We start from the raw sequence: 23,332 nt of genomic DNA on the forward strand, positions 1-23,332 counted from the left end.
ATGGTTATTTGATTTTAGATGTATATCTACATTGAGATGTCTTTGAAATCCCAGATATGATTGAATACTCCATGATAGCTGTCCTGTTCTTTCACAGACTCTTTTCAACCATCGATGAACCAGATCTGGCCATAACAATGTACAAGAAAAACAAGATGTATGATGATATGATTCGATTGGTTGCCAGATATCACAAGGACCTGTTGACAGAGACCCATCTGCATCTAGCTAAGGTGGCAGACCTCCATGTCATTTAGCCCGAATACTTTATGAGCTACAGTACTAAACATCTTGTAATATTTGTGCATTGTACTCGTGCTCTGAGTTTCTGCTCCAGTTTATCTTTGATGTGATCTGTGGGGTTGGGATGTTTTCTTTTCTGTGCCTGAACATTTGGTATCTTCTAGGAGCTGGAAGCAGAATCCAGGTTTCAGGAGGCAGAATATCACTTCCTGGAGGCCAAGGAGTGGAAAACTGCGGTCAACATGTACAGAGTCAATGACATGTGGGATGAGGCCTACAGGGTATGTCTGAATTCCACTTTCTCATCAATCTATTGAGTTTTAGCAGATGCTGCACTGCAACTGTCTTGTCAAAATGTGTTAAAAAGACTAGGACATACCAATACAACAGTAAAATACTGTCTCATATAATTAAACTAACAATATATAAATAATTTGCATTAAGACTAATTTAAGGTAAAGAACCTCTAGTTAATATACAACTTATGCATATATTTAATTCAGTGAATGTTTAGAACAGAACTCATCTAATAAAGCACAAAGTCTTGTAAATATACAGTATATATATATATATATATATATATATATCATTTTCAATTGTTATATTTTTGCAAAAAATAAAACATACAAAGGTCTCGTCTAGTTTACATGAAACCCTTAGTATCTAAACAAAACAAGATGTTAAGTTTTTACATTTGAAAATAAGTAGAAATGTCAGGTTGCTTTTTTATCATGAGAGCAGTAAAGAAATATGAAGAAGCTGTTTCACTCGATTGTCTCCTGGTTACAGTGGCCTCTTAACCTCTCTCCAGCTTGGTATAAAGGTATGTGTGAGGAAAATGAAAACGTGTCTTAGATGAGACACCTTCATTTATGGCAATGTATGATTAGAGATGGTTTGAGCTAGGAGCTGATCCTGATTCCAGCAGGATTGATCTTATTTGTGTCTGATGCAGTAGAGCAACTTTGCTATTTACCTGTACAGCTTTGTCTTAACAGCTGAGGCAGTTGTATGTCACTGAGGCGACATTGTGTTCTCGCCTGCATTTTAGACTTCAAGCGCTGTCACGGTTACAGTAGTTTTCAGGATTTGTTGAAGGTCTCAAGAAGAGAAACTGTGCCTCATTGGCAGTGGTAAAGGTAACTGCTACCAATATGTGTCTGATAAGGGAGAAGATACTTTCCCAGGACGTTTTCAGTATGGTTTATTTAGCTTCTCTTAACCCTTCTATTCCAAGAAGGGTTTACACACAAGTTCTCGCCATCTGATTAGTACATCTCAGATTGGAATGAGTTAAATGAAAGTTTAGCAAGGAACAGGCATTTCAAAATGAAAGTGTGTTTCATTTATAGTTTTAAATACAAAATCACGTTGAGTATTGAACATCTTAACTAGAAGATGGTCTGTTGAAGGAACAATCAGCAACATAATGCCACCAAATGCCTAGTCTGGGATTAGTGCTTAGGCTCTGGCTCCCCACACGCTCATGCACTTATCTGTTTTGTTGATTTGTCAATAGATCTAAAAATGACAAAGCATTACTACCTGAATTGGCCAGTAAAACAAAAAGAAAAAACTGCTAAGAAGATTCTGTGTAAGTTAAGACTGGAACAATTGAATACTGAAAAACTAGAAATTTTCAGCAATCAAGTCCAAAGAGTGTGGTAATTGGAAAATTCTCAGATCAACATTCTGTTCTGAAAACTATGCATTCTAACTTCGGTTTATTTGTTATTTTCTTTCTCTATTAAAGAAACAGGCTAATTACACTTGAGACCATGAAAAGGCAATAGAAAATGCTTCCAAAACAGATTGTTGGAATGAATTTCGTATTTTATACACAGAATGGAGAACTTCAGCCATATTCTGTAGAACAGACAACAATAATATGTTATAAAAATATCAGCATCCCAAGAGATGCCAAAGACTTGTACTTAATTGTTTGATACTCACAATTTTAACTCTCACTAGCTGTGAGGGAAAAAATCCCAATACAAATTATAAAATGTATTTAACCAGTCTCATGCAAATCAAGCTGTTAAAAACATTAGAAGTCATTTTCTTAAGGGTTAACAGGAGGTCTACACCTAAAGGACAATTTATACTTCTGCATAGGTACGCGTATGCATCTCTGCGTAGCGATGCAGAGTAGGGGTTTCTGGGTAAGTGTGGCCCGCAGAGGAGGCAACGCGCACTGCTCTGCAATCTCAACAGCGCATCTTTGCGTCCTGCGCGTCAGGCCAGCGCTGATTGGCTGAGCAGCAATATTCTCAGAGCCTCGGTCAAGCGCTCAGTGCTGGGGCGACCGACCGGTGTACAATGTGTGTGTGTGTAGGCACTGCAGCAGAGCAGAGAAACGATGTGGTGACATACGAAAGTATTTAAAATGCATCTCCTCATTCACAAAACGCATTTGTCCACATAATGTCCCTCAAACTGCACATTTCGTTAATATAATTCACATTTCATGAACATAATTCACATTTTATCCCACGTATTTCGTGCTTGGCAATTTTGGACGAAAAGTAAAATGTACTTCTCTTTCTGTGGACTGAATGAACAATTAGCATTCATGATCAAACAGTGACTGATCAAGGCATTGATCCAGAGACCCAGGTTTGCAATGTGATCAGGATTGAATTCCACAGGAAAGTTAGAAACTTGCTGAGCCGATCAGATGAGAGCTATATCCAGTGCAAATCTAATGCAGTAAATAATGATGATAATATATGATGTGTAGAAAATAGTGTTTCACCAATCAACATGATTATACATCTTTCACAATTACTAATTTGATTACAAAGCCCATATTTGTCAGCTATATTTCTTATATTCAGTGGGCTATTACCTATCACATAAACTGCGGGTCTGGCGGTTGGAGAAGAACGTATTTATAACTTATTCATTTTGATGAGTTTAACAGCTGAAACGTTATATATGTATTTAATTCAAATATTTAGTAAAATATAGGAACGGATATGCAGGAGAAATTCACATACGCAGAGATGTGTGTATGTATGCTCTAGTGTTAAGTCTCTAGCCAACTATAGCAAGACAATATAGATCTGCACATACAGGATGCCATTTGTATTTGTGTGTGTATGTGTGTGTGTAGTTTCTGTAACATGACATAACAGTATGTGTTAATTTACATCCATTCAATCGTAGGTGCACCATAGAAAATGGGTTTCGTTTTCTGTAGATTGCTATGGACGCGTCAAACTTACGTGCAAGTATGTTGGCAGACAGCTATGCGACTGTCTGCATATGACGCCCGCACATGTACGCAGAGACGCAGATGCAGAAATCAGCCTTAATAAGAATACCTATTTTCCAATGTTTGAAAAAAACTCTGTGGTATTGTTTTTGTTAAAATAGTTTAAATCATGTTATCCTTTAAAAACGGGTTTGATATAGTGAAATTATACTGTATATTAATTTCTTTGTCAACATCCATGCATACACAAAAACATGCCTCCCACCCCCACCACATCCTAGAAAGTTGCAGAGTGCCATAAGAGGAACCAGCAAAACAGTGATGGCATATTTATCAGCCCTTCTGTTCAGGCTGTTCCTAATGTTTGGCAGGTGGCAAAAGCCCATGGGGGAGCAAATGCCCACAAGCAGGTGGCATACCTGTGGGCAAAGAGTCTGGGAGGAGAGGCTGCCGTGAAGCTGCTGAACAAGTTTGGGCTGCTGGAGATGGCCATTGACTTTGCAGCAGAGAACTGGTGAGCTTATATAAGCTGATCTTTTTTTGGCTTCTTGTAATGAGAAAAACAGAATAATTTAACACCACCAGCACACAGTATTTTGCGGCTGCTTTTCAGTTCACAAAGTTTTCTTGGTGTGGCAGGATTTAAAGCTGATAACTGCAAGATGGGATAAAGTGCTATTTGGGTTACACTTTCCTTCCTGAAAAAAAAAAATAGCAGTTTTCTAGCTATTTTTCTTGGAGTAATGATTTAGTATGAAAAATATACTTGTAAACTTAAAAACAATTCACACTAAACACAGATAACAGAATATCCAACTAATAAAGCAATGAAATTGATGAAAACTTTAGAAGATGTCAGCTGTGTTTAACATAAACTAACCATGATCAATAGATTGTGACTGTATAGTGTTTTTTCAGCGGCCTTAAGTGACAGATATAGAGTGGCAATATTCACAGAGGAACTTGATGGAGATGTTTGAAAAGCCCTTTTATTGCAGCTCCTTTGACTTTGCCTTTGAGCTGGCACGACTGGCAATGAAGCACAAGATCCCTGACATCCATCTGAAGAGTGCCATGTTCCTTGAGGATGAGGTATGAGGTATCCCAACACTGGTGGGATAAACTGGCGGGGAGTACTGCATTGTCTCAATGGAGTTCAGGAGGAAATTGATTATTCTAGTTACATATTATCTCAATCTTACTTTTGTCAATAATAAATTAAATAGTTATTTCAGCTATATTGAACATCATAATTTATGTATTATTTTGTAATTACTTTGTAAAGTTTTGTGAAATTGTTATATATTTACTTAATTTGTTTTAAATGCAAGCAGATTGTGCCCCAAAACACTATCTTACTCTAATTAATATAATCAGCCTCCAAAGCAGATAGTTATTGTATTCATTCCCTTACATAATTTTGTCATTAAATCCTTAACTGTTTTTGTCTTATTCATGAAGGGCAAATTTGCAGAGGCTGAGACCGAGTTTATCAAAGCGGGAAAACCAAAAGAAGCTGTGCTGATGTAAGTATTTGTCACGGATTAAAAATAATATAGAAATACATTTGTATGAAAAAATAAATTAAGGTTGTGCTTAACTATAAATCAGTACTTCCTTACTACTACTTGTTTAAGTATTGAATGACATTCTAGAACACAGAATCTGACCGCTTTCATATTCACAGAGCCTTTAACCTTGTCGATTTATTATTTAATGTTGTGTCATATGTATGTATGTGTGTGTATATACATACATTTACATGTTTATATACACACATATAATGAGGGAGATTGCTAAAAAGAGTAGTTTGATCAAATCTAGAACAAATTATCAATTTCTCTTCCACATTCATGTGCAAATATTTTTTAATTTAAGATTAATTATTGAATCAGTCTATCAATCAAACAAGCTTTGTAGAATGGAAAAGTCTGAAGACTTATCTAAGTTTATATATATACTAAGCTTATATATTTTTTAAGAGAGTTCATCTATGTTTTTACAATGAAGTGGAAAGGCTGCAGAGAATGTGTTAAGACTCTTGTTGGGGACTTGGTGTGTTTTGTGAAGGTATGTCCACAACCAGGACTGGAATGGTGCCCAGAGGGTGGCAGAGGCTCATGACCCTGACAGTGTGGCAGACGTGCTGGTGGGACAGGCCAAGTGTGCCTTTGATCAGAAAGAATATCAAAAAGCAGAGGCATTTCTTCTCCGAGCTCAGAAACCTGAACTCGCCATCAAGTACTACAAAGTAAGAGTACACCTCACTTTCTCACAAAGTCCAGTGTTTGTGAAGAAAAGTCACACTTTTAAATTTGCCTGCTGAATGCCTTAATCACATCCCAGGCATTGTTTTTCATTAATGTACATCAAAGTGTTCTAGAGGATGAAAGGTAGGGGATGTCTTGTTATCTGTCAGAAAGACGTACACAAATCTGGGTTATTCAGGTATTTGGAAAAATAATTCTGCTTCTAGCAATGTTTTTTATTTTCTTCAATACCCGTTACAGGATGCAGAGCTGTGGAGTGACGCTATGCGGATTTGCAAAGAGTATGTTCCTAATAAACTGGGAATCCTCCAAGAGGAATATGAGAAGGAGGCTGTTAAAAAGGGATCGAGGTGAGAAATCAAAACTAGCTAGAGATTTTTCTTCATCTTGTGATTAAAAAAACAAACAAACTAAAGGGGTTTTATTTAGAAATTTGTTTCAAGCAAAGCTCACAATTTATATTGTTTCTAAAATGTGTAAAAGCAATTACACTGTATACACAGTCTGACTGATGCAGAAAAATGGTTAGTTTGAGCACATGCGAACCTTTCACCATTAAGCTGTGGCAGTAGGTAATGTATGCACATTTTACAGATCCTTTATTAAAACATGGCTGCTTTCATCCTAAATTAAATCCATAATGAGAACATCATTAAAGAAGAGGCACTCAATGAGTCAGTCCCTACAGGAAACCTTCCAGTTTTTAATGACTTGTGGGAAAACATCAAAAGGTCTTTCAAAAATAAAAATCGTTTTGCATAGTCTTTAGTACTTACTCAGAAGTTTATTCATGTGCTTGTACATCATCAACTTGTACAATTGGGAGCCTGAACTCTTTGCCACATGTAGCCTACAATATTTACTCTTTGTGTAACTTTATAATTACAATTGCAAGGTTACATCCCTTGTAGTGCAGCAGGGCAGGCTCTTTGGCACAGTGCTTAATAAGTAGAGCAATGAATATGTTATTCTCTTTGACATGTAAAACTATAAGATATCTTCTGTATTGTATTGTTATATAAAGTACAGCAGAAACTTTGCATATTCAGAGAGTCAGATTTTTTATATAAAACTAGATTAATTTAGCTTAATTTATACAATAGTTACAATAGAATGTAATTGAATATTTTGTTAATCTATATCATCTTCATCATCAGTCCTTGTCAATTGTGTCATCCTTGTGGTGGATGTTTCCGCTTGTTACGATTTACAAGTGTCTCTTTTCAGGCCATGAATAAAAACGATGCCTCTCTTTGTGTGAAGTAATAAATCTTGTTTGAAATATTTTTTCTTTTGTTGGAACTCACCAGAATAGTATTTTTCTGTCTGTTTTTATCTTTGGAAACAGTACAACTATATATATATAATTGAGTTCAGCTGATCTATACTTAATTTCCTTCTCAGTCTTCCCCAGACATCTAAGAGCTGCCTGGGACATCTTAAGCAGCTGCAAAATTAAACTCTACCATCAAACTTCTGAAAGGAATAGTTAATTGCATTTGCATTATCCTGTTTACTGTTGCATGCCAGTTTCTTTTGCATTCCACTTGATTCCCTGTTGCTGTTTTTATTCATTAGCATGCTAACTATTGCAAAATTAATAGATTCCCAAATAATGAATCATCCATGTTGATGTATGGACTTAAACTGAAGGAGAGTGATTAACACTGGGAATGGTACCATTCAGATGCAGAAGTATTTTGTGTTTCCTTCAGCAACACTGCATCTTGGTCTTTAACTCGGTTAGTCATGGAATCTACACCGTGTACATGTTTGTTAATGACAGTATGGTCACAATTTTGCCATAACGGCACCCATCTTTCTTGTTAGGTGATTGTATTTCCAGCATGTTAGTCATCACTTCTGATCAAAGTGTTGCTGTTTCCTGTGTTCCCTCAAAGGAAGCTAAGCGCACATTTTTCATTCCTTGGCTTTTTCATAAGTTACAAAATACTCTTCGTGCTGAAAGTGTAGAAATAATACTTTTAACTTTGTAGTGTAACTCCACTGAAGCAAATATCAGATGTCGATATCAGAATTTGCAATACTTGATTTTCATTGTCAGATTCACTCATTGAGTGATACTTGACTAATTTAGTGGAAATGTTTTTCATGTTTGGTGTTATTCTTGCTCTGACTGATGTTTGATTGTATTATTATGATTATTCATAGTAATAATAACAATGACCACAACAAAAGCGATAATGTTTTTTATGTCTTTTAGTACAACAGGAAAGTATTATTCATGTTTGAACTGTATGTCTAATGTGAAACAGTCCTTCATGCATCTTACCTGACCATGTGTACTTGTGTGCACAGAGGCTTGGAGGGTCTGGTGGAGCAGGCCCGTGAATGGGAGCAGTCCGCGGAGTATGTCAGGGCAGTGGAGTGCTATCTCAGAGTCAAAGACCCCAGCAACACCGCCCTCTCAGAGAAATGCTGGATGAAGGTAAAACTGAAACTCTTCATTTTTCATACAACTTTTAACATTGCTAGCACTTAAAACAATAAGGCAGAGCTTTCGTATAATACAATTAAGCAAGAACATGGTAAAAGTATTTCATACTTTTTATAATTAATCAGTATTCAGAATAAGCGATTTCACTCTATTCGGTACCTTCCTGTTATCAGTGACATAGTATGGTTAAAAAACAAAGAAAAGGTGAATTATGAACCCCAGAAACTGGATCAATACTGGGAGGCTTCCTCTGGACCAAATAAGCGGTGCACTGCTGTATGCTGTATTGTTAGTGAAACCCAGTCCAGCTTCCATTGTTATCATGTTGATCACCTCATGATGCAGCTTTACATTGTAGGTAAAGTCTACATTTTTGTGGCAAGATTTTTTTCAGTACAATGAAAATCTCTTCTATTCTCTTCTGAATCAGTATTTCTTCTGGTATTCTCATTCCCTTTCCAGGCTGCTGAACTGGCTATTAAGTTCTTTAATCAGGAGAAAGCAATGGATGTGATTCGTGTGGTTGGACCCCGACTCATTCAGATCCGAAAATACAGTGCGGTGCGTGAGCTTCACATATATTACTCAGCTCTGAGGCTTCTGAAATGGACAGTCAGAACTGTCAGTTAAAGTTTAGTCTTCTATATAAACTTGCACAATTTACCTATTTTTGTAACACTGCACTAATGGGAGAAAATTGTTGTATTACACCATTTAATTTTTAGGCTTTTGAAAATAATTATATTATGACATTGCTATACTAAATGATCAGAACAAAATAGGACTGTTTATGAAGTTAACAGGGATTTCATTTACTTAAAGCAGTCTTGTATAATGATGGAAAAAGCAGGACAAATATTTACATATATGTAAATATTTCCATTCAAGAGGAAAATATCAGGAAACTGTTATTGTCAGATTTCACAGTTGTGAACAGGAGAAGAAGGGGGAAATAAATCAGGCCCAGGTGTCTGACATGTGAAGGGTGCCTTGTTCAAGCCTATTAACGAGATGCAGTGGGGTATTTGTCTTTTGTTTTCTCTTATCAAGTGCTTTAAATGGAGGGAATGGCATGGACACAAAACACATCACTTAGAGTCCCATTCATTGCTGTCCTTAAAGATCTACAGTTCCAGTTGAAATTGAAAAAAAAATGCTGTTTTTCAGGCTGCTGAGCTTTACCTTAACCTGGACCTCATTAAAGAGGCAATAGATTCATTTATAGAAGGAGAAGAATGGAACAAAGCCAAGAGAGTGGCCAAGGAGCTTGATCCCAGGTAGGCCCCTTTCATTTCCAAACTTGCGTTTTCCCAAATTTGCAAGGATACTCATAACAACAAATGGGACTCCTTTTCCATTAGACTTCTTTTATTTGCACAATTTCCATCTGTTTTGCTAATGATGATAAAAGCCATTTTTAAAATACATTTGACCAGTGTTTTGTTTTTTCTATGATTTAAATGATAAATGTTTTTTTCAATGTATATTTTAATGGTGTATACAATCCTTTTCATCGCTCTGTATTCATTTAGAGAATAAATATCATGTCCATTTTGTTCAGAAATGCTAACTCGTCTTCATGACTTACATGTACTATTCTGTGAATATTGGGTTCAGTTTCTCTGTGAGTATGCAGATATTGGCTAAGGGGCAAGGTGCAAGAAGTAGAGGTACTGAAACAATGGCACGGCAAGTGACTGCTTTTATAAAGGGTTGGCCCCATTGACAAGACTAATGTTCCTGCTTTGCTTTTGTCTTCATAATACTGCCCAGCAGGGGACACTCTCTCCATATTTTCCTCCCTGCTACATTTATCACTGTCCGCAAGGGCTGCTACACCTTTAAATGTCGGTTGTGTTTTCCACTCCGGGTGGAATTTCAATAAGGCACAGAATATTATTTTTTTTGCATTCCTAAAATGTATTTCACAATTATCTAAATATATCATTTAAAAAATGTTTCATATCTTGATTGATATGTTTTACATTTTACAAACTATTGGAACTTTTTTAAAAACATTTTTTTCATTCTAGATGGTAGCACAGAAGTGTTTTTGCTGTGATTTTCTGGCTAATAAGCTGCTATCTTCTTTCTCTGCATTATCACATCAGAGCTGAGTGGGCGAGATCTCTCTCCTCACTTCGGCTGAGAGAGAGAGAATCACGCAGTCTCTCCCACAATGGAAATAGACTGGTTGTGTCGCAGTTTGCACCTCTGGAAAATTAGGAGGCTACTTTTGTGAAGGAGTCTTGTTTTTAATTAGGGAAGAGTGTCAAAAATCTCCCTTTTTCAAACGAATCTGCCTCTGCATTAAAGGAACTGTTAGGAAACACAACAAACTATATGTATTTTTAATGAAGATATACAAAGGGCCCTCTCACACACTAAATAGACATCAGATCATCTGTGAACATATGTGGTAGGGTGAAACCGGCAGGGTGCCAAGAACACTGAGGAGGCAGATAAATGAGAAGTAAATCATTATTTGATTTAATAAATTAATTATTTTGTATTAAATTAAGCACAAACAAACTTGACAAAACAATTAATATAATTAACCCATTTTAACTTTAAGTACAGGTTTAGAAGACTCTTATATGTGTTCCTGAGAAAAACTCACTTTTCTCCTTTGTACCATTGTACCAGGCTTTGCTTTTCAAGACAGACTGAAAGCACAGGTCACCAGGTTGACAAGGGAATTCATTTTCCAGCTGGGAAGTCATGTAAATCAATCTTTCAGTCTTTACTTATTATTACAATAGCAGGTAACAATAAGACCAGATGTTTATATTAAAAAGCATACAGTTAAAACATATTTTACAATAATTAATTCATTATGTGCATCAAATATATCACTAGTGTATGTCATAAAAAGAAGAGGCCTCAATTAGCTAGAAAGCACCTGAATTAATCATTGACTTATTTTGGGGTGGGATGAAACAATTTTTTTTTACAAAATGTATATTGAGAAGAATATCATGTTTAAATTGTGAGGCATGGAGGCAGATCTGTTTTGCTTAGGTTCTGCTGGCCCTGTTAGAATCTGGAATCTAGGGAAGGGTACCAGTATGTTTAAGCCAACCTGGCACCCTCTATCGCAAATGGATTTTCCAGCATGGCAACGATCTTGTATACTCTATGAATAAATGGTGGAGCACAAAATTGTAATTCTTGATTAGCCATTAGAATAGGCAGCTGTCAATCCAACTGAAAAGCTGTGGTAAGAACTGAAAAAAGCCCAAAGCCACACCACCTGGAGTAGCCGGAGAGGTTCTTGACAGAGGAGTGGTTGAACTGATTAAAAGGATACACAGGAAGCACCTCCCATCTTCCCTTTCTCGGGTGTAATGAGAATCCTCTGAGCAGAAGCTTTTTCCAACCATTGTTTTGTGTTGTTGTAGGTATGAGGACTATGTGGATCAGCGATACAAAGAGCATTTGAAAAACCAAGGCAAAGTGGACTCAGTGAGTAGTATTGATTAATCTTCTGTAAAGGACAAGAGTTTCTATGAAAGGTGTTTTCAGCTTAAAGGTTTAATTAATGGGAGCATCAGGTCCTGAATGTTACAGTGTTGCTACTGAATCTCAATAATTTTTCGATTCGCTGTTAACACCCATGCCTGCTCATTATTGTGGAATGTATTGCTCACTGCTAAGTTGGCAATTAAATGCTAAATGTCTCTTTCTCACCTTCACAGTCAAGTCAGAAGGCACAGTGCACTGCATCAGAACAATGCATACCTCCACATTAAAAACTGAGAAATTTGAAAAATAAAAATATTTAGAATTTCTAGCAGGCAACTGATTGCATAACTAACTGTGAGTTCTAAAGAAAAGATCGGGAACATGATGTTATTCTAAAACCACAACAGGAAACATGAAACTAAATTATCTTCTGGGAAGTTGGTTCTTTAAGAGTTGTCCATGATAATTGGAAATGGAACTGTGGTTAATGTTGTTGACGTCTTTTATATCAAGGGGAATGTTGGTAGTGGGCTTCTGTTAAACTCATTTTTCTCGTTTTTATCCAAGCTTGTTGGTGTTGATGTAATGGCAGCTCTTGACATGTATGCTGAAAGAGGCCAGTGGGACAAATGCATTGAGACAGCAGCTAAACAGGTACCTACTATGTTATATGTTCTTCTCTGAATTTACATGTTCTGTAACTCAATAAAAGTCTGTGCATGGAGCATAGGTAGGGTCCTGTAGTCTGGAGTTCTTTAGTTTAAATATGGGCTGTGTTGACATATTTCCAAGCGGTGGACCACATACTGGGCTACATCATTCAACCAATCGCAGCCCTAGCTCATGACACCATGGCAACCCTGGGCCTGCTCCTCCATTTGATCCATCAGTCAAAGCAGTGATTCAAATCAGTTCAACAGCATGTTTGTCTTGGATGTCCATGGTACATGCCACTCAGACTTTCAGCATCCCAAACAGATTAAACTTTATAATAAAAATCCTTCACATTTTTTAAGGTTTGTTCTTAAAACTGTTATCAGCAGTCATTAAGCCATCTATAGTCCCTATCTAAGTATTGATCGCCAAAGGGGAAAAAGGAATTTTCAGATGTGGCTTAAACAAAATCTAGTTCACTGATTCTGTCTTGCCTACATCGCAAAAAACATAATAGATTTGTGGAGATTTTCCGGCTTTCAATCGATCAAATAATAACATCGTTTACAACAGTGGAGACTGCCCGCAAGCAACGTTTTAATTAAGAAACCATATCAGCTCAATATCTGTTGAAGGATGAGATAAAAAAAAGAAAGTCTTATTTACAGTTCTTTGCGCAAGATATTTACCAATTGTTTCAAAGTAGCATAGTTAGCTAGTTCATTGTAAGTAATAAGGAGTTTGTCTGGACATTCTTAGTTATTACTGTCATTCTCCTGCAATACAAGTGGAGCTTTATTTAACTTACCTTATTTCATAAGTACTACCGACACCACCAGCTGGTAGGAAATTAAAATAAGTAAACTCTTGGTGGTATCGATCCTGATCCCAGTCTTCACTTTATATTCTTATCTTATTCTAAGGTCAATCTACAATTATGCATTGTATAGCATTGTTATTTTTCTTCATTGTACTTTCGTTTTTGTTTTTGCCTCTGTAGAATTTCAAGGTCCTTCACAAATACGTTGCCCTGTATGCCACACACCTGATCAAAGAGGGGCAGTCTGTGAAGGTCCTCAATCTGTATGTTCAGCATGGGGTTCCAGCTAACCCACAGGTTTGTCCTTGATACAGTTCTGCCTTCCTTCAGACACAACAAATCCTGGTTTTGCAGTGTTGTACACTTTCTTGGCTTTTTAAAATGTATACTATACAGTCTGAAAACAAATGTACAGTAAATCACATTAAATAAATTGTTCTCCTTCTTTAACAAATTATGTTTATAGAAGAATACCTAACAGATAGTTTCAAAATGGATGCACTTTTTAAGAGTAATTAATCAACAGCAGACAAAAAGGCACTTGACAAGAGCAAATAACATGTGTTGTCTCAATTTTTTTGTTTCCTCTGGTTCTCTTGTTCTTTTGGAATTGGTTCCTACATAGTCTAACTATTCCAGCAAATGTAGTCATGTGAAATTAACATCAAGTCTGGTTGTGAGAAAGTAGTTTGGCGCCATACCGCTGCTCTGAAACACATTGGTGAAACACATTGCCCTGTGAGACACTGTATACTTAGTATGCTGTATAACCAGCTGTTACTACACTGTATATTGACAGTATCCTATTGCAGCCTGATTTTGTAAGAGCCCTGTGAGCCCTATATTAAATATAAATAAAGATGTATACGCATCTCTAGCACATGCTCAGCTTTGAGGACTCTTTTGAGAAGTTATATCGCTTGGCAAATAACCCTCTATGCAGGAGAACAGTAGAGAACAGAAACCATATGAAAGAAAACAAATAATACAATTTATGTGAAGCACTATTTCATAGTCTATTTTCTTTTCTCTGGTCAGAATTTTAATATCTACAAGCGAATGTTCCTGGATTTGCTGAGCATGGTGGGAACAGACAGTGCAGAAGCATATCGCATGTGGGCAGATCTGAGAGACGTGATGTTCATTCTGGTGAGTACAGTCAAGGGCAGATGGAGTATTGCAGATGGAAACAGTCGGGCTCTGAGTGGCAGAGTGAGCGAGAGAGGAGTGAGAGCAACTCCCCCAGCTCTTCAGCTCCCTGTCCCCTCCTGGACCTGTGCTCCTGGAGGCGCTTATGGGAGCGCCCACTCTGGCACTGTGTGTCACGGGAGTCCACGTTTTCCTCTGTCGTTACTCAGGCTAACATGCACATCTGAAGGTGTGTTGCTCAGGGAAGTTTGTGTTTTCTGTGTAGTGTGAAAATATGGTGAAGTCTGCGGAGGCCAACTCCCCAGCCCACGAGGAGTTTGAGACCATGCTGCTGATCGCACACTACTGTGCAACGCGCTCGGCAGCGAAGGGAGTCGACCAACTGGTATGTGTGTGTAAAGATCCTCTCTCACCCCTGCATCTGTAGCTGCAACAGTCACTGTGCTAAATCCTACAGCCTCTTTGTGTCAGAAGATTCATGGTTTGCTTGACTATCTTGATGACTCAGAATATATCTTCTATTTAGTCTCTTGTGTATTCTTGTTTCTGCATGCCTGATATTTTCTATGGAAAAAGGATATTTTCTCTGTTCCATTTCTTACCCCTGAAAGCCCTCAGAGTTGGTCTGCTGCAGTGACACAATGTCTGTTTTCCTGAAAAGGCGAGTAAGGTGTCTGCTGCTGGCATCCGTGCTTGCAGGAGGGAGCACACAAACACACAACTGAAATGAGGCATCCCAGAGAGTGACCTTTTTCTATGAAGTCTTTCTTTTAATTCCTGAGGCTACGTATTGATTTTTTTTTTTTTTTATTCTTCCCCTGTTATCAGAACACAATAGCTGCAAAGCTTTCGATTTCTCTGCTGCGTCACACACAGCTTATTCCAGCAGACAAGGCATTTTATGAGGCAGGCCTTGCTTCGAAGGTAAGGGAGCTACAGTGGGAATACCTGGAACAATTCTGTGAATAGAAAGAGGCTCTCTAGCTTCACTGGTTCATGTGTTTAGAAAAGGAAGACTCTTCAGGACCCTGGGAAATAGTCAGATCTATCTCAGTCTTTTTCACTCAGGGTGCAAGGCAACAAATTTAGTTTAGTAACAAAACATATACTCTATATTGTATCTGCTTCAATGTGGTTTTCTCCATATGCAAGGAATAGGTTAATGTAAATCTGAAAATATAAATCTACTTAGTGAATATCTGTTGATTAATATCAGATCTGCATGCTTTATTTAAACCACTTCAAGATCTGTTCTGTAAAACCTTTTGTATTAACTTTTAATAGTTTAGTCTTATCTACCTAATTACTGTATGAGATTTTAAAAGCATTCTCTTGAAACACGGTTTTATTTATTTTAAATATCTTACTAAGGATAAGTAGATTTTATTTTAGTTTTAGTTTTATAAAGGTAACATTCAACACGTATCTGCTTTGGCAATCAATACATCATTGCATTTTCAAAGTTCTAGGATATTTTTTTCAAGGTTTAAGGCCTTTTTATTCTGGATAGGCATTTATATTCTTTAGAGTTTAGAGTCTAAACTATTCTGTTCAGTAATTATCTTGGAGAAGTGAGCAAAATAATGGGTTTTATTTTCATTAAATATGCCAATATTTAATTAATTTCAAAGAAGGGATTACCCAGGAAAATGTCTTATCTTTGATAAATGGAGCTTAGCAAATTTCACAGATCTCGCAGTGTCAAAGTGCAACATCTTGCTGTTTTTCACTAACTGGCGATGATCGGTTTGTGGATCTTTTCTATATTTATTTCAGTTGCATCTAATGCATTTTTGGCGAGAAACCGGAACACAATATGAGTCTTTGGAAAATTAAGGGGTAGGCTAACATTAGGGATGACACTAAACTTGCAGTCAACACAAATAGCATTTCAATAATACAGTGGCAAACATGCAGTGGACTCATTAAGGCCATAGCATAACAACCTTTTTGGGGAGCATTATCTCAAAATCACGGGATAATTCATCTTGGGATTTTGGGATTTGAAACCCATTTTCTGTAGATCACACATTGATTTATCTCAAGAACTGATAATGGCTGGAAATATCGAGATCCAGAAATAAATTATCTTGTGATCATGAGACAAAAATGTATGCCATGGATTCAGCACCCACTGTAAACTAATCCTTCTTTTTTTTTTTTTTTACCTAATATCTATCAAAATAACAGACATAAATATACTTTCGTAATATTTTTTTAACTATAATGCCATGATACCAACACTTTGGCTTAAATAGTGGTGGTTTCTGCTTTAAAGAAAAGTGTCTACAGTTTAGCCAGGGAAGCTTGTGAACTGTCTTGAACTGCACATTTTATTTTATTTTTTCTTCAGGACGTTGGTTGGGAGAACATGGCTTTCATTTTTCTAAATCGCTTCCTGGATTTGAGTGATGTAAGTTAAAACAGAGCAATTTAGTGGGTCAAGATTTTGAAGCCCCAGTTTTGGCACTGTCATTCCATTTTAATTGTTAAATTGTGCTGTGGGAAAGGACAGTATGTTTCTCCATAACTGCAGCTGTTAACTGCACTTGGCTTTGACTTTACTCCATGCCTTCATAACATGTCACAGGTTCTTCAAATTTGGTAGCGTTTTTCAGAGTTATTAAAGTGTTACAAAACTACTCAAGGAAATGGAGTGGGGAAGTATTTGAAGCTTGCACTGGGTTATATTCATATTGCTTTACATCATTTTCATAATCATTGAATGACTCTCATTTGCTCTCCATTTACATATCCTGCTAATAACCTTAAGAGAAGAATGTTTCTGATGATGTCTGTGCTTAAAGGGTTCGATAAGACAGTTACTTTTCATAAACAATAAGTATACGTATAAAGTATAAGCTACAACAACAAAGAATTGCACCCATAGCCATTGCCACATGATATAATTATATATCAAGCACATAATTGCATATGCTCACATATGAGAACCTTCCACTAAAAAAGGTTTGTTCCGTTTGAGACAAAAGACTCTCAGGTTTACTTCCATCTTATAATATCTGAGCTCTCCTTTTCTGCTTTGCTCTACAATCCATCATTATTATATTTTCTACCCCATTTTAGGATTAATAAAACAGATTTAATTTTTTTTTTCTCTCTTCCGATGTAGAAATAGATGTCCATAGATTTTATATGAACATCCTTTTAAGTTTTTCATCAACTATCAGATTTAACAGATTAAACAGATTTAGCATATTGTGGGTTCATAGGCTAGGTTTATAATAATGAATAATTCGTTGCATGACAGTATAAAATTATGATTTGTTTAATGTTATTTCACATTGATCACATGTTTAAGAAGAGATTAATCTGATTCTTGATGCTTTGTAATTTCACAGGGAATTGATGAAGGCAATCTGGATGCTCTTGATCATACAGATTTTCAGGACACTGATATTCCCTTTGAAGTTCCTCTACCTGAAAAGCAACATGTTACCGTAAGACTAAATTAAGATCCCTTTTCCAGTTGTCCAACCATTGCGGTCATTTCATAATTCTAGGGTGTTAGTAGAGTTTTGCTCTAGCTTGGATTCCACATGTTTTCATTCTTACCGTGTGGTTTGTTTCAGTTCTGAGTGTGCAGGTGGAATTTTTCACCCAATCTACATAAATGCAGAATTCACCGTATGGTAAAATGTCATGATGGGCAATGAGTCCATAGAGTAGAGGTGTAGGGGAGAATGATGCGTTTCATAATGGCTGTACAAATGGTGCCACTGGTTACAGGAGGACAAGCGAGAGGAGACCCGAGACTGGGTGCTGACGGTGTCCATGGACCAGCGTGTGGAGCAGGTTCTACCGAAAGATGAGAGAGACACGTACGAGGCGTCTTTGCTGGCAGTGAATACCGGCATCCGCTCTCTCCCCTGCGTCATTACAGGTGAGAAGGGCAGACTATATATATTTATCTCAAAGTGACATAGTTAGCATTTTTGATTAAGATGTTTTACAGGGAGAATATAGTGCTGTACTTCATTCACCTCTTGGCACATAATCTTCTTCCTCAAGGGGTTGGGGTTGGGGAGGGGGTGTTCTTTTGGCCAGTGAGTGATATAAAACTGTGTGTGGTTACACTATGTGTGTACGTGGTAAGAGAGGGCACTGTTGTGTTGTAAGTGGGAATTATTCAGACAGTTCTGGCCTATCCGATGTGTACGGTGGCCCTGAAGTGCAAAACACAAATGCAAGAAAACCGCAACTGCAGAAAGAAAAACACAAAAACAAAAAGCAGAATGCAATTGCAAAAATAAAAAATTTGATTACAAAAAGAGAAACACAAATGCAAACAGAAAAATGCAATTGCGAAAAGAAAAACACAAAAAGCAGAACACAAATGCAAAAGGAAGAACACAAATGCAAAAAGAAATAAAAACAAAAAGCAGAACGCAAAAGCAAAAGGAAGAACACAAATGCAAAAAGAAACAAAAAGCAGAATGCAAATGCAAAAAGAGAAATAAAAAGCAGAATGCAAATGCAAAAAGAAACACAAAAACACAAAAACAAAACAAGAAACACAAAAACATCCATCAGCCGCATTATTTCGAAGCCCACTGCTGTTATGGGCAAGCTACAGGCCCACACATGACTGAAGCGCTGCCATTGGTCAGCATCTCTGTTCTCTCCTCTGCTCTCTGTGCATGAGAGAAGTGCTCGATTTAAAGTACAAGTGTTGATGCAGGTTATATTACAAAGGTTAGAAAGTGATGTTAGCCTACTTTAAGAGTTTCTTAAAGCAATTTCCATGCACATGGTGTGTTAGCAAGTTAACAGAAACGACTTAAAAGAGGACTGATTTCACATTAATGAAGAACATTTTATTAGCTGAACACTAAAAGGTTACAGTTCACACAATACTGCCTGTGTGTATGTGGGTCTCTGTGTGTGTGGGCGTACATTTAATACATATGAGTGTTCACTGTAAACACTACAGGGAACACACACATAATTGGTGCAATGAATGTGAGTTAAGCTCTGTTTTACACAGTGTTCATCTGATATTAAAAGTGATTTTGTCCCAAAGCTGGTATTTTTGTATTCTATATTAACAAATATATGTCTTGATCGAGATATGAAATTAGTCTACAGGACCTACATTTGTCGCTCTATACAGTGCACCTCCACTTTAGTTTACAGTCAATAGAGTAATTATTTGTATTTTGTGTTTTTAATAAATGAAGCGAGAGTGACATTCAAAATGATCGTAATTCCAAGAGCCGCCTGATTTCCGAGTCAGTATCAATACGTATACTTTAAATCAAGCGTTTCTCTCGTGCAGAGAGCACAGAGCAGAGAACAGCGAACAGAGACCGCTGACCTAGCATTGCTTCAGTCCTGTGTGGGCATGTAGCTTACCTATAACAGCGGTGGGGGATGAAGAGGCAGGACACGTTTTCTATTGGCAGGACTCTAGATGATGCAATTCCATAATAAAAAAAAATCTTTTGTTTTTGTGTTCTGCTTTCTGTTTTTGTGTTTCTTGTTTTGTTTTGTGTTTTTCTTTTTGCATTTGTGTTCTTCCTTTTGCATTTGCATTCTGCTTTTTGTTTTTCTTTTTTGCAATTGCAATTGCACTCTGCTTTTTGTTTTTGTTTTTCTTTTTGCAATTGCGTTTTTCTTTTCGCAATTGCCATTTTCTTTTTGCATTTGTGTTTTACACGTCAGGGCCACCGTAGATGTGGCCAGTGCTCAAATGTTTTATCAGATGAATATCTTGGGAACTGGAGATAGGATTTTATCTTCAAACGTAATCTGCTACCATTTCTAGTTATATAAGCTAAGTTTCACACCTGACAATTATTCCTTCACTTGTTCCCAGTGATGAGCAGAAACAGAATGTATTGTGATCAGAAAGGAGAGGCTGAGGTGCAATACCGGGATGTGAAAGATGCTAATTGTTGTGTGAGAATGAGAAATAATGCTCAGCTTTTCTCACTGTTCATTGCAGGCTACCCTGTACTCAGAAATAAAATTGAGTTCAAAAGACCTGGTAAGGCAGCCAACAAAGATGACTGGAATAAATTCCTGATGGCAACAAAGGTAATTTTTGTCCTGTATTGTCCTGTCCTGTGGTGAGATCGTTTTGTACATTTAACACATCATCTTTAACACAAATTTCAAAATATGAGGGGTAAAAAAACACATGTGCCTGGTAACCTTTTGAGCAGGAAACGGGTCTATTAATTAGGCCAGGGAGTACTGTAAAAACTGTACATTTATTTGTTGTATAACTGTAATATGCATTTGTAGTTCTAGGTGTTATTTACTCAGGAATAATGAACATCTTAGAAAACTTTCCCAACTGTTCCGCCTGTATAAACCCTGTGTGGAGGGGAAGCATTTCGATCCTGACATTTTTATTAGCTTATATATATATCTATATATATATATATAATATGCAGCGTACCATTGGCTGATGGTCTGATTTGTGCCATTTTTCCAGACGACTCACAGCCCAGAGTGTCAGGACGTTCTGAAGTTCATCAGTCAGTGGTGTGGGGGTCTGCCCAGCGCTGGCTTCTCATTCCAATGAAGCTTCCACACCACGACGCCACTGTACGTCCCTCGGCTTCAGAACGCTTACAGAGTTGTATTCTACCCATCTTCTGTCCTGCTTCCACCAAGTGTCACCAATAGGGAAACATGAAAACAACCTCTAAACTGAAGGTGTAGTGAGAGTCTCTTCCTGTCTCTAAATAGAATATGAATATTTATTTTTTATTGGTGTCTCTGAAAACTTAATTTTAATATTTAATGCTTAATATTGTTCAACATTACACAGCAGCAAAATTAAATCTATATCATATACATCTTGTAGTGTGTGCCTCCAAGCCTTGCTCTCTAGTTATTTTGTAACCTTGAGTGTTGTGTAGTCACTGTCTGCCCAGCCCAGCACAACCAAAAGTGATGTTTCGACTACTGTAATTTCATCAGAAAATACCAACAGCACTAACCCCCCATAATTTGAGCAGTTGACTGAAGTGACCAGCGAGAACCTGTACTGCAACACCTACATGCTTTTAGTTGTTTATTAGTTTTATTTTTAATTAATCCCTTGGCTAGAATACTGTTCAGTTCACCAAGGCTGAAGGGTTAGTTAGATAAGAGTGATCTCAAGTAGCTAATCAAAACTCTGTCCCCATGGTGATTCATTCAAGCAGGAAAAAGTGTTTTTTGCTTTGGTTAAAAAATATCTTTATCCCCTCTAAACAAAACCAGGTAGAGAAGTCTGTTACAAAAGCCTTGTGATTCACCCATTGGGAAAAAATAATAAATTAGAATGCAGTTAATGTTCATTACACACAAACATATGCACCTACACAAAATAGATATAAATAGATATACATTTTTATGTAATTTACCTTCAATTACTCATATGTGATTCAGAGAATATTGATTTAATGTGTAGAATCAATTGTATATTTATATTACCTATAAATGAATATTAAATGAAAACACCATGTGCCTGAGTGTGTCTGTGTGTCGCTAATGTATAATGGTCTAAGATTAGACCATTATTTCTAGAATGGTAGTACTTGAAAGAGATAGTATTACTGCAGATAACCAATCAGTATATGAAGGCAAGAACTTTGTTTACCCATCTCTGGGTAATCTCTGGTAATGCATAGGAGTATAACTGGGAAAAAATTGCAAGGGGAAAATTGCCTATGCTTTTTTGCTGTTTTGTTGTTTGCCATGTTGTTAGAGATGCAACATAATATGTGGCCAGTCTAGCTCATGTAAATAGCAAATTTTTCATTAGGATTTCTGCACTTTGCCCTTCGGTCAAGGTTACCCTTGGATTATGAAATGAGTTTGAATCTGAAAAAAGGGTGTATTATATTGATCATAGCATGCAGAGTAAATTCAGGCTCATATTTTACTAATTTCAATTTCAGTTAAATGTTGAATAATTTAAGTGTTGGTTGCTTGTGTGTAACCTGTTGGATTTAAACTTGAACATTTGAGCTCCAAGTGAAGACTTCTTCTGGAGTTTAGTCGAGAGTTTACCTGATCTGGTAAATAAATTTTGAAAAGAACTTGGTCTTGTCTATTTCGATCCAGTCTAAAATGTTTCCTTTAGAATTATGTTTCATTTTTGATGATGGTGTTTTAATTAGTGACTTTAGATTAATTTACATCTAGTTTTCAAATTATAGGCCATAGAGTTTTTTGTTACAGGAAATCAGGAGGTCAACTTCACCAGTTTGAAACTCTATTAACTGCAATTTATTTTAATTTTTTTTCCCCTCAACAGTCATTGTCAAAGCAGTAAAGAAAGACAATTTTAACATGCTCATCATATTCCCCTAAATAACACAAAGGTACTCTGACCATCAGGGATCTGTTTAATTGCAAAACTTCTGCTGTTACACTTATTTATTTCTTGTCAATGCAGCATCTTGTTTGGTAAAGAAGAAATTGATTGAGCACTTCAAGGCGGCATTTCAATCTGAGGCCTGGTGTGATAAACTCTACATTAATGATCAACCTCTACATTGTGTTAACAGTGTAAAACATGGATGTGACATATAACATCTGTTAAGCATGATTTGTATCTAAATATGGAAAATGCTTTAACATTTTCAATAGTTTAAGAAGAAAGCAATCCAAATGTAATAGCTTTTTATTGCTTTACAGGTCGTGCTTGTTGGACAATATAACAGTTGAACAAACAAATTAAATGGGAAGTGATTAGATAAAACCTCCTTCTTATGGTGCATAAGCAGGACCAATACAGGGAGAAAATAGCAGAGCAATTTTATTAAATCTACCCCTGCTGGGAAATTGTTTTGTTTTTTGCTAAAAAGACATTTTTGATTAAATATGCCTTCCCCCCTCTCAGTAACCACCATCCCTCCCCTTTTGAACATGTTTATGAGTAGTGCTTATGGTTTTGTTTCAGAGACATTTTGGGGTTTCATGCAGTTTGTAAGTGACTTTTTATAGATGGAGAATGAAAGCCAATCTCGACTCTCATTAGGTCCATTTTCTCTGTCGGGTCTTCCACCTTCTCTTACCTTTCCCTGGGTCTTCTT

General features: G+C 36.8%; 1 protein-coding gene across 1 annotated transcript in view; it reads left to right on the forward strand.

The window, feature by feature from the left end:
• The window catches only part of ift172 (intraflagellar transport 172), a 42,050-nt gene extending 19,717 nt beyond the window's left edge, over positions 1 to 22,333 (forward strand). The window contains exons 28-48 of the mRNA XM_066704848.1: positions 98 to 233; positions 408 to 524; positions 3,832 to 3,974; positions 4,459 to 4,552; positions 4,922 to 4,986; positions 5,531 to 5,711; positions 5,971 to 6,080; positions 8,050 to 8,179; positions 8,651 to 8,749; positions 9,356 to 9,465; positions 11,590 to 11,653; positions 12,221 to 12,307; positions 13,308 to 13,424; positions 14,166 to 14,276; positions 14,542 to 14,661; positions 15,105 to 15,200; positions 16,630 to 16,689; positions 17,636 to 17,734; positions 18,024 to 18,177; positions 20,242 to 20,333; positions 20,737 to 22,333. Coding sequence (XP_066560945.1) covers positions 98 to 233; positions 408 to 524; positions 3,832 to 3,974; positions 4,459 to 4,552; positions 4,922 to 4,986; positions 5,531 to 5,711; positions 5,971 to 6,080; positions 8,050 to 8,179; positions 8,651 to 8,749; positions 9,356 to 9,465; positions 11,590 to 11,653; positions 12,221 to 12,307; positions 13,308 to 13,424; positions 14,166 to 14,276; positions 14,542 to 14,661; positions 15,105 to 15,200; positions 16,630 to 16,689; positions 17,636 to 17,734; positions 18,024 to 18,177; positions 20,242 to 20,333; positions 20,737 to 20,826 — 2,275 coding nt within the window. The 3' untranslated portion in view covers positions 20,827 to 22,333. The remainder of the gene's footprint in view (positions 1 to 97; positions 234 to 407; positions 525 to 3,831; positions 3,975 to 4,458; positions 4,553 to 4,921; positions 4,987 to 5,530; positions 5,712 to 5,970; positions 6,081 to 8,049; positions 8,180 to 8,650; positions 8,750 to 9,355; positions 9,466 to 11,589; positions 11,654 to 12,220; positions 12,308 to 13,307; positions 13,425 to 14,165; positions 14,277 to 14,541; positions 14,662 to 15,104; positions 15,201 to 16,629; positions 16,690 to 17,635; positions 17,735 to 18,023; positions 18,178 to 20,241; positions 20,334 to 20,736) is intronic.
• The last annotated feature ends 999 nt before the right edge of the window (positions 22,334 to 23,332 follow it).

Source organism: Amia ocellicauda, chromosome 1, assembly GCF_036373705.1.
Source record: "Amia ocellicauda isolate fAmiCal2 chromosome 1, fAmiCal2.hap1, whole genome shotgun sequence".
NCBI classification, from domain to species: Eukaryota; Metazoa; Chordata; class Actinopteri; order Amiiformes; family Amiidae; genus Amia; species Amia ocellicauda.